Here is a 12,329-nt window from a genome sequence, read left to right as displayed (position 1 = left end):
CACATTCTTAAAATAAAGTGGTGATCCTAACTGACCTAAGAAAGGGAATTTTTACTAGGATTAAATGTCAGGAATTGTGAAAAACTGAGTTTAAATGTATTTGGCTAAGGTGTATGTAAACATCCGACTTCAACTGTAAGTATTCAGACCCTTTGCTATGAGACTCGAAATTGAGCTCAGGTGCATCCTGTTTACATTGATCATCCTTGAGATGTTTCTACAACTTGATTGGAGTCCACCTGTGGTAAATTCAAATGATTGGACATGATTTGGAAAGGCACACACCTGTCTATATAAGGTCCCACAGCTGACGTTGCATGTCAGAGCAGAAACCAAGCCATGAGGTCAAAGAAATTGTCCGTAGAGCTCCGAGACAGGATTGTGTCACGGCATAGATCTGGGGAATTGAAGGTCCAAGAACACAGTGGCCTCCATCATTCTTAAATGGAAGAAGTTTGGAACCACCAAGACTCTTCCTAGAGCTGGCTGTCTGTTCAAACTGAGTAATCGGGGGAGAAGGGCCTTGGTCAGGGAGTTGACCAAGAACCCAATGGTCACTCTGATAGAGCTCCAGAGTTCCTCTGTGGAGATGGGAGATCCTTCCAGAAGGACAACCATCTGTGCAGCACTCCACCAATCAGGCCTTTATGGTAGAGCGGCCAGACGGAAGCCACTCCTCAGTAAAAGGCACGACAGCCCGCTTGGAGTTTGCCAAAAGGCACCTAAAAGACTCAGACCATGAGAAACAAGATTCTCTGGTCTGATGAAACCAAGATTGAACTCTTTAGCCTGAATGCCAAGCGTCACGTCTGGAAACCAGGTAACACTCATCACCTGCTCCAGAGCGATCAGGACCTCAGACTGGGGCGAAGGTTCACCATCCAACAGGACAATGACCCTAAGCACACAGCCGAGACAACACAGGAGTGGCTTTGTGACAAGTCTCTGAATGTCCTTGAGTGGCCCAGTCAGAGCCCGGACTTGAACCCGATCTAACATCTCTGGAGAGACCTGAAAATAGCTGTGCAGTGACGCTCCCTATCCAACCTGACAGCTTGAGAGGATCTGCAGAGAAGAATGGGAGAAACTCCTCAAATACAGGTGTGCCAAACTTGTAGTGTCATAACCAAAAAGACTCAAGGCTGTAATCGCTGCTAAAGGTGCTTCAACAAAGTACTGAGTAAAGGGTCTGAGTATTCATGTAAATGTGAAATTTCATTTTTTTATTTGTAATTATATGGTATTGTGTGTAGATTGATGAGGGGGGAAAAACTATTTAATCCATTTTAGAATAAGGCTGTAACGTAACAAAATGTGGAAAAAGTGAAGGAGTCTGAATACTTTCCAAATGCACTGTATACCAAAAACAATTAGGGGGAAATAGTTGTTATTTTGAAAGAAATAACTGCAGTGAACTTGTGGACTAGTTTAATAGATAAAGAAAATGGCATTTTTTTTTCGCTTGTCGCATTTATTTTCATTATGAAGCAGTTCCCCAAAGCAGCTGATTGAGGTAGTCACATGGTATGTTTCTTTACAAAGAGCGCAAGGAGCAAACAGGAGCCTTTGTGATGTGACGATCCACTGTTGTGCAGCGCAAGAGAGGTGATCAAGTTATACTTGAACTTTACTACTAATGTTTGCCAGCTAAATATCTTTTAACTAAAGTTTAACTATCTAAGATGTGACAAATAAATTCTCTCCAGCTCAGGGCTCCAGCTATGCATTTGGTCTGCTAACTTGCTAGTTAAATGACTAGCTTGCGAGATCAAGCTTCTTGGTTACAGCAGAGACAATCAATCCCCTCATGGATCAAGATCCCTGCAGTCGAATATTTGTTTTGTGCGTGCAACAAACTTTTTTTAGATACTTGTACAACTTTTGGAGCTGGAGTGTCTATCCTTGCAATTTGTTTAAGTTCACTTGCACTTGTTAGCATTTAGCTAGCGTCCGCTATGGGAATTCGCTAGTACTTTGTTAGCATTATTTTTGTTTAATGTTTGGAAATAAATAATAATAATAATAATAATAATAATAATAATAATAATAATAATATGCCATTTAGCAGACGCTTTTATCCAAAGCGACTTACAGTCATGCGTGCAAACATTTTTGTGTATGGGTGGTCCCGGGGATCGAACCCACTACCCTGGCGTTACAAGCGCCGTGCTCTACCAGCTGAGCTAAATAGAGCCCCCTTGTGTGCACTGACGGAAATACACCCTCTAGTGTGCACAATGACTTCCACAAATGCCACACATCCATGCCAACAGGAAGAGAGGCAGACAGACAGACACAAATACATACACATAGGCCTTAAGAGCTGGCTAAAGATGTTGATAGGTACTGACAGTTACTGAACTAGGTACTGAGATAGACACTTCAGTATAGGCACTGTTACTGATAGTCATAGTCATGTGTGTCTTAATGTGTGTTTCCTTTTACCTGCAGACATGTCCTTGGGTGTGTTGGCTGCCTGAGGTGGGGGCTTCTGGGGCTCTGCGATGCTGGGAGGCCTCTCTGCCGATAGTGGAGCTAACCCCATCTCCATCCCCATGGCAGGCTGGGAGAAACCTGTCACACAGACACAAAGAAGCAATCAGCACCTGTATTCACAAAGGATCTCAGAGTAGGAGTGCTGATCTAGGATCAAACCCCACTCCATCCATTTAATCATATTCATTATAATCTAAAAGGCAAAACCGATTCTTGATCAGCACTTCTAGTCTGAGGTGCTTTGTGAATACGGGCCCAGAACCTCTTCAAATTGATCCTGATACAGAGTCAGACAAATGTCACACAGAGCAGTAGCAATCAGAGCTTAGATCAACCTCAGACGGGCCAATGAATAGGTTGAACATAAATCATAACACAGACAGATGGAATGAGCCGTTGTCAATCCAGAGAGCTCATTGAGGAAAGTTAAAAAGATGATTACTGATAGAATGAAGCCTTTCAGAAACAGAAACGAGGGACGGAGACATTTGAAAATGGGCCCCGCTAAATGGACTTCTATTCATCAACGAGGGGCATTCTCCTGAGTGAGGACCGCCTCGTAACACCTTCTGAGGCAAGTGCAGTGGAAAAGTCACAGACAGAGAGGAAGTGACACGGTAATGAGAATTCCATGTCGGTGGCAGTTGGCTAGAGAACTTGGGGGGAGAATGAGGCTCTGACACATCGATTGAAGTCATAAAGCAATGACTCAGACAAAACACCCACTAACCCCTTCAAAATGACATCCATCTGGTTCCTCGTGGGGATTCACAGCTACTGTTTGTGTGTGTGTATGCATGTGTCTGCCTGAGTGTGTGTGTCTGTGCATGCGTGTTTCCTTTTGTGTGTGTCTTCAAGTGACTAGCCTTTCAGCAGTGATTCAGTAGCACTGAGATGACAAAGGTTGTGGCGGGGCTGTATCTGCCGAGGCTGGCATCGTAAAGGCACAACTCAACTCAGCCCATAACAAATCAGGCCAGTCACAACTCCCAAGCCACCAATGTGGCAAATCAGTGTGCTCAGTTTAATGGCCACCGAGTTCATACTCATTGCATAGTCTATGTAATGTATTACAAGTTTACAATATTTATTTTTTTAGCTTACACACATTCTTATTGTGTGACTAAACGTCATTTGAAGTTCAAAATGGGAAATCATGAAAATCTGCATAGCCAATTATGACATGATCAAAAGAACGTACATCATCCATTTAATATATGACGGCGCTCTACTTATCGATTTACAAAGAATTCCTCATATCGAGGAATCTAGAGACATAAGTAGCTTGTAATGGATGGTATTACTCTGACAAGAAGATGTAGGATGTGTGTTGCTCAAGTATTGACAATTCAATCAAAGACTCCACCTGAAGAATCTCCCATCAGTCCACTGTCCATCATCTGGGGCTGGTTGTTGAGCTGGGAGCTCCACTGATCAGGGATGCCAGCCATGGAGCCTGGAGAGATAGAGGGAGCGAGATAGGGGGAGCGAGATAGAGGGAGCGAGAGAGAGAGGGAGAGAGATAGATGGAAGGAAGAGGAGATCAAAAGAGGGGGGGGCAGAGAAAAGGGCATGAGTAATGAAGGATCAGAGAGAAGTAAATGGAAGCAGACAAATCCACAGATGGAGAGGCAAAGAGAGAGAGAGAGAGAGAGAGAGAGGTGGGTGTGAGTAGACTAAGCATGAGACCCTCCACCACAAACTGAACACTGAAAATGCAGAACTGTCCTCTCTTTAAGGGTGAACAACACATCACTTCAGTCACACCTGTAGGAGTTGAGACAGAACAATACTCTCTTTAAGACTGAACAACACATCACTTCAGTCACACCTGTAGGAGTTGAGACAGAACAATACTCTCTTTAAGACTGAACAACACATCACTTCAGTCACACCTGTAGGAGTTGAGACAGAACAATACTCTCTTTAAGACTGAACAACACATCACTTTAGTCACACCTGTAGGAGTTGAGACAGCACAATAATCTCTTTAAGGGTGAACAACACATCACTTCAGTCACACCTGTAGGAGTTGAGTTCAGATCTCTACTAGCTCTCCAAATCAATATATGAGATATACTTCAGGGTAAACATTATGAAATAGTGCAGCATCAGGTCTCTTACCTGAGAGGGCTGCAAAGACCTGCTGCTCTGCCGAATTGGGACGCACTTCCCCCTGTGGTTCTGGGCGTGACGCTGCCATCTGTCCCCCAGGTGTCACTTTAGAACCTGCAGTAACTGGAAACACAGAACACCTCACATTAGTTCCACCCTCTGGCAACACATCGCACCCGCCCACTACCTGTACAGCAAAACACACACTTACTCACTCTGCAGTAATTTGTCCTCTAAATAAAGATATATCAAGCCTGTTAAATCTAAAACAGCATTTGATATTGGTAATCCTTTCCCCCCTTTATTTCAAGTGCAGTCTCAGCTGTATCTCTGTGTAAGCAGTAGCTCTGTTCTAATCTGTGGCTGTAGTAGCCTGGGCCGTGGTCACTCCTCCCCGTCTGTGACTGGTTCTGTCCCCCTGTCCTCCCACCTCTGTCCTGCCCTCCTGCCTCTGGATCCTGACTCTACTATCTAGGCCCTCCGCCTGGTCGTCTGATCCGATGTGGCTATTATTTGGCCGCTGTGGGAGAGCGGCACTCTCCCAAACCCCCGTCCCCCCCGTCCCACCCGCCTCCCTCTGTACCCATGCAGCTCCATTGAGGATGACAGTGACGGGGGTGGACAGGACGACACCCAAAGTCACAAACACAGCACTGCCAGTTCCAAAAGCTAGACAGTAGGAGACGGAGGGGGGCAGGCGGGGGGGATTTGAACTTCCATGTGTCCTCACATGTTGTTGTGCATGTGCGTGTGTGTGTCTCAGTGCTCAATAATATACAAGCCTATTCAGTGAGACAACAGCAGACACAAAGAGTAGAATCAGAGAGGCTGTTAACATTGCAGAGGCGAGAGGAAAGAAGAATAGGCTGGTGCTTTTTATGTTTGCTCCCTGGACTTCGTGCCAAAGGGATAGAGGACAAATACATTGTTTAGAGGGACGCTTATTTCCCTAGTGTACTGTGCTACTGTCCAAGGTGCTGAAATCTGTCAGAGCAGTCTAGAAAAGGGCATTCCTGGCTTCTGGGAAAGAAAGTTAAAATGTTTGAAAAACTAAAAACACAGAAGATGGCTATGAAATGGCAGCTTTCATTCTCACACTGTAAAGCCATAGTCAAGATAACTGAGCAACACAATGAGATACTCCGAAAGCTCAGATGAGATGAACCGAACAAGACCGGGTCTGAATGCCTCCAGGTCGTGATGAGGCGTGTCTCATGAGCCTCTCCCCATGGAACTGGGACAGGCCACTCAGGGGGCTTGGAGATCTAGAATGGTCGGCAGAACTAATAAATTAATGTTAAGAAAAGCGGTGACACAGTAAGAGGTTTATGCTTGGATAAGAGGACAGTGCTTGGATCTTTGGATAAGAGGACAGTGCTGGATCTTTGGATAAGAGGACAGTGCTTGGATCTTTGGATAAGAGGACAGGTCTTGGATCTTTGGATAAGAGGACAGTGCTTGGATCTTTGGATAAGAGGACAGTGCTTGGATCTTTGGATAAGAGGACAGGTCTTGGATCTTTGGATAAGAGGACAGTGCTTGGATCTTTGGATAAGAGGACAGTGCTTGGATCTTTGGATAAGAGGACAGTGCGTGGATCTTTGTGAAGATGCGAGGCAAGGGAGCGTTGAGGACAACCCAGAGGAGAGAAAGGCCTGGGTGGGTTGATCAAGGATCAAGAAAGCATCCGTAACAGCGGGACACTGACAGCTCCAGGCAGCCCAACACTCCAGAATTCACACACATCACTAAGTAAATCAACTTCAGACTGGGGGTGTGTGGGCGTCTGGACCCAAATATACCAAGTCATGTAGCACTCGTATCAGCTTGCCCCCGGAACCCAGTGTGGGGAGCAAGGCTGCATGCCCTCCCATTGTTCAGTCAACAAGCTGTTAGCTATTGAAATACGCCAGCCCAACTGAACACAATGGGGTTGTTTAAGGGCATTGGGAAAAACAAAACAGGGCAAAAATGAAGGGGCCCCAGACAGCGAGGGAGGGGTGAAAGATTGGTACACCATTGGAACTTGTCTGTCGGCCTTGCATTAAATAACATAATTGGTTAAGGAAAACTGTGATAAATAAAAAAGTATATCAGTTTCACTTAAGGACCAAAGGATTGACAGCCGTCCCATATAGATTGCAAAATAGTTGGGAAGAGATCTTTGACGTTCCGATCCCATGGCATAGTGTTTATGAACTGACACGCAAAACGACACCGGATTCAAAAATTAGAATCTTTCAATTTAAATTATTATATAAAATTCTTGCTACCAATAGAATGTTATTTATATGGGGGATACAATCTTCCCAGCTCTGCAGATTTTGCTGTGAAGAGACAGAATCATTAGATCATTTGTTTTGGTTCTGTCCATTTGTAGCTTGTTTTTGGACACAGGTCCAGGAATGGCTAAAGGATTGCAATATTTACCTGGAACTAACCTTGCAGATAGCATTACTGGGTGATCTGAAAAGTCATAGTCAATCAATCAATAATATAATAATACTTTTAGCAATTTTTTTTATTTTTAATTCAAAATCTGTAGAAGCAATGAGAATAGAAAGGTTCAGAACTTTTGTAAAACATCACAGTACGGTTGAAATATATATGGCAAATAGAAATCCTATATGGATGGTGTTAAGAGATAGATGGGAGGTATTGAATAGAGTTGAAGGATGGGACTAATAACAAATAACAACAAATAATAACAAAGATAGCTAATAATGTAAGCATACTGTGTCCATAATAAGTATATAGGTATATATATATATATATATATATATATATATATATATATATATATATATATGTATGTGTATATATATATATATATATATATATATATATATATATATATATATATATATATATATATATATATATATATATATATATATATATATATATAATAGAATTATTGTAAAATTAACTCTGTCCATAAGGTGTAGATAGTAAGTATAGACCGGAAGTAGAGGCCTGGGCATTGTTGTTCACTAATTTACTCCAAGTAGGGAAAGGATGGTGGGGTTGAAAAGTAATAAAGGGGAATATATATACAGGTAAAAGTCAGTAAATTAGAATATTTTGAAAAACTTGATTTATTTCAGTAATTGCATTCAAAAGGTGTAACTTGTACATTATATTTATTCATTGCACACAGACTGATGCATTCAAATGTTTATTTCATTTAATTTTGATGATTTGAAGTGGCAACAAATGAAAATCCAAAATTCCGTGTGTCACAAAATTAGAATATTGTGTAAGGGTTACATTTTGAAGACACCTGGTGCCACAAACTAATCAGCTGATTAACTCAAAACACCTGCAAAGGGGCTTTAAATGGTCTCTCAGTCCAGTTCTGAAGCCTACACAAACATGGGGGAAGACTTCAGATTTGACAGCTGTCCAAAAGGCGACCATCGACACATTGCACAAGGAGGGAAAGACACAAAAGGTTATTGCAGAAGAGGCTGGCTGTTCTCAGAGCTCTGTGTCCAAACACATTAATAGAGAGGCAAAGGGAAGGAAAAACTGTGGTCAGAAAAAGTGTACAAGCGATAGGGATCACCGCGCCCTAGTCAAGATTGTGAAAAAAAACCCATTCAAAAATGTGGGGGAGATTCACAAGGAGTGGACAGCTGCTGGAGTCAGGGCTTCAAGATCCACCACCAAGAGACGCTTGAAAGACATGGGTTTCAACTGCCGCATACCTCGTGTCAAGCCACTGTTGACCAAGAAACAGTGCGAAAAGCGTCTCACCTGGGCTAAGGAAAAAAAGAGCTGGACTGCTGCTGAGTGGTCTAAAGTCATGTTTTCTGACGAAAGCAAATTTTGCATTTCCTTTGGAAATCGAGGTCCCAGAGTCTGGAGGAAGACAGGAGAGGCACAGGATCCACGTTGCCTGAAGTCTAGTGTAAAGTTTCCACCATCAGTGATGGTTTGGGGTGCCATGTCATCTGCTGGTGTCGGTCCACTCTGTTTCCTGAGATCCAGGGTCAACGCAGCCGTCTACCAGCAAGTTTTAGAGCACTTCATGCTTCCTGCTGCTGACCTGCTCTATGGAGATGGAGATTTCAGGTTCCAACAGGACTTGGCGCCTGCACACAGCGCAAAATCTACCCGTGCCTGGTTTACGGACCATGGTATTTCTGTTCTAAATTGGCCAGCCAACTCCCTGACCTTAGCCCCATAGAAAATCTGTGGGGTATTGTGAAAAGGAAGATGCAGAATGCCAGACCCAACAACGCAGAAGAGTTGAAGGCCACTATCAGAGCAACCTGGGCTCTCATAACACCTGAGCAGTGCCAGAAACTCATCGACTCCATGCCACGCCGCATTAATGCAGTAATTGAGGCAAAAGGAGCTCCAACCAAGTATTGAGTATTGTACATGCTCATATTTTTTCATTTTCATACTTTTCAGTTGGCCAACATTTCTAAAAAATCCCTTTTTTGTATTAGCCTTAAGTAATATTCTAATTTTGTGACACACGGAATTTTGGATTTTCATTTGTTGCCACTTCAAATCATCAAAATTAAATGAAATAAACATTTGAATGCATCAGTCTGTGTGCAATGAATAAATATAATGTACAAGTTACACCTTTTGAATGCAATTACTGAAATAAATCAAGTTTTTCAAAATATTCTAATTTACTGACTTTTACCTGTATACAAAAAAAAACAAAACATGGGGGATTGGAAGTGATGCAGACAATTACATTGATAGAATATACAATCTATCTGCAATATTAAGCTGATCCATTCCCCCCGAAGAGAAATTGTAATAAAAAATAAAAAATAAAAAAATAAAATAAAAAGATTGGTACACCATAATTAAGGGCTTTCTGGCCAAGTAAGAAGAGCAGTGAACCTTTGGATGCCTTTGCCTGGAGTTTCATCCCTCCTTTCCTTCATCTCTCTGCCCCTCTTTCCATCCCTCTCTCTCTCCCCAGCTCCTAGCATACTCTATGGCTCTGTCTGACCTAGATTACTGCTGCTGTTTCTCTGGGCAGAGGTTCTCAGTGTGTATGGCGTCTATATATACAGTATATCCCTGTCATGGTTCAGCTGAGCAGGCAGCATCTTACAAGGCCAATTGCACTCGCTGTCAGAGTTGGAGAGATAAAGTCCCTCAATGTGTACGTATGGGTGTGACACAATCACCACTTCAATCTCAATCACAACCCAGTGACATTCTGGTACGCCCATGTGCAGTAGACACTGTATGTACATTAGAGAGCCTTTTAAGGTGTTACATTTCAAATGGATGTTCTGTGACATAACATCTAAAGAGTGCTAGGCTCTGCTTTTAACTGCAGCCATAAAGCTCCTTTATCTTTTCTACATACTTTATATCTGGTTTTAGTCGCTTACACTGTCAATGTTTATTTTTTTACCTCATATGTCTTGGAGTTGCGACAACAATTTAGCAGCGGCGGCCCGCCACTGTTAAATGAATATAGGGGAAACACTGAAATGCATATATCTAAATAGGACTCAGCAACATGGCTTTGGTTTTGAGTACTCCCATTGCAAATCCTGCCATTCTCATAATAGTCATAAGAAATATATAAATATTAATTATTCAGCCCACTATTTTGAGCCCAACTTAGTGTGTGGACAGAACATTTCAAAACCTCTGTACAATTCCTCTGTGGTTGTAATGTGTTATGTGATCAACGACTGGGTGGTAAGGAAGGCAGAGCAAAACAAAATGACAGAGCAGTGGAAGTGTCAGGATTAGCCCTGTGCCACACAGCTGGGCAGAAGACTATGCTAGGCTACGCTAACTTGGCTAACTCCACAGTGTTGTCCTCCAGCTGACCCCAGCTTTCCCCCCTCCTTATCCCCAGTCGGATTTCCACATGCTGGGTACACACGCCGGCAAGACAGGGCGAGGGACGAGGGGAGCCCCCCAGGGTTCGGGGGGAGATAGTTCCACCTCCAACAGATGTGCAAATGTCTGATAAATGTTGATATTGTGTTGAATTGTCCTTATAACAACGCAAATAAAAAAGAAAATGTATAGTACATTCAAATTTCAAACAAAAGAAAAAGGCACAAAAGAGCTAAAACCACATAAATGCATGAAAATAGAAGAGGATTGCTATTTTGCGGTCAGACAGGATGACACATGCGGTCCACGGCTGCAGGGTCCAGACCAGTCATTAGATCACAGCTCTGGGTTTTATAATAGCTACCCTGCAGCTTTTGATGTCAATCCCTCTGGAATAGCACACACACACACACACACACACACACAGATGCACACACACACGCACAGTCAGAACAAAGCTGAATGCTGAGCCGCGTGTGTGTATAGTGTGTGTATGTGCGTGCCTGCCCCTGTCTGTAAAGCAGCCAGTGTCTAGCTGCCCATATAGAACCCTGTTAGCAGCAGCACCATTGATCTTCCCAGTGGTTAGCCTAAGGATTAAGGCTGAGCAGTTATATCATTTGGAAGGCTTTGAAACATTCTACAAATAAATCAGAGGGAATAAAATCCCTGGGAAATTAAGTCCATTTAGGTCAGAAATTATAGAACGCATTTCACCATCATCTGTAAAGACACACATCTGTGCTGAGTGGAGGGAGTCATCCTGGGTGAGTTAGTAGATTGAATGGAGAGGGGTGGTACTGTAAATCATAGATAAAGGAAAGTGGTCAGAAGTGGGCAAAGATGTGATAACAGGTGACTGATCCTCAGAGATAAGCCCCTATAGACAATATGGTAAAGACATTCGATTGAGAAGTCAGTCAGCTCAACTCTAAATCAATATGGACGTACATGTAAATGCCAAAATAAAGGAAACACCAACATAACATGTCTTAATACGGCATTGGGCTACCACGAGCCACCAGAACAGCTTCAATGCACCTTGGCATAGATTCTACAATAGTCTGGAACTCTATTGGAGATGCCACAGCATTCTTCCACAAGAAATTCCATCATTTGGTGTTATTTTTTATTTTATTTTTATTTCACCTTTATTTAACCAGGTAAGCCAGTTGAGAACAAGTTCTCATTTACAACTGCGACCTGGCCAAGATAAAGCATAGTAGTGCGATAAAAACAACAACACAGAGTTACATATGGGGTAAAAAACATAAAGTCAAAAAATACAACAGAAAATATATATACAGTGTGTGCAAATGTAGCAAGTTATGGAGGTAAGGCAATAAATAGGCTATGTTGATGGTAGTGGAAAACGCTGTCTAAAGCCCCGCTCCAGAATCTCCCATAAGTGTTTAATTGGGTTGAGATCTGGTGACTGAAACACACACACACACACACACACACACACACACACACACACACACACACACACACACACACACTTTAAACCCACTATGCTCCTTTGAGACCCCTCTTTCAAAGTCACTGAGATCTCTTCTTCTAGCCCTGGTAGCCAGAATAATGGGCAACTGGGCATTTTTATACATGACCCTAAGCATGATGGGAGGTTAATTGCTTAATTTACTCAGGAACCACACCTGTGTGGGAGCACCTGCTTTCAATATACTTTGTAACCCTCATTTACTCAAGTGTTTCCTTTATTTTGGCAGTTACATGTATACCTGGATACAGAAAATCCGGATTAGTTCAACATATTGATTTTTGTCAGTGCGGGCTGCACTAATTTATTTTAACCCAAATCTTATCTAATATTTTATATCTAAGTCAGAGGGCTAATGCAGGAGATAGGAGACAGCGGG

At 42.6% G+C, this 12,329-nt stretch overlaps 1 protein-coding gene across 7 annotated transcripts in view; it reads right to left on the bottom strand.

Annotated features, from left to right (window-relative positions):
- The window catches only part of LOC121569141 (microtubule-associated protein 4), a 143,914-nt gene that overhangs the window by 71,827 nt on the left and 59,758 nt on the right, over window positions 1–12,329 (bottom strand). For all 7 annotated transcript variants that reach the window (XM_041879817.2, XM_041879814.2, XM_041879816.2 and 4 more), the window contains 3 exons: window positions 4,621–4,734; window positions 3,863–3,952; window positions 2,446–2,574 (listed from right to left, as the gene is read on the bottom strand). In XM_041879817.2, coding sequence (XP_041735751.2) covers window positions 2,446–2,574; window positions 3,863–3,952; window positions 4,621–4,734 — 333 coding nt within the window. The remainder of the gene's footprint in view (window positions 1–2,445; window positions 2,575–3,862; window positions 3,953–4,620; window positions 4,735–12,329) is intronic.

The sequence above is a fragment of the Coregonus clupeaformis genome, chromosome 7 (genome assembly GCF_020615455.1).
Source record: "Coregonus clupeaformis isolate EN_2021a chromosome 7, ASM2061545v1, whole genome shotgun sequence".
NCBI classification, from domain to species: domain Eukaryota; kingdom Metazoa; phylum Chordata; class Actinopteri; order Salmoniformes; family Salmonidae; genus Coregonus; species Coregonus clupeaformis.
Note: the sequence above shows the minus strand (reverse complement) of the source record. Positions and strands in the feature narration are given on the sequence as shown.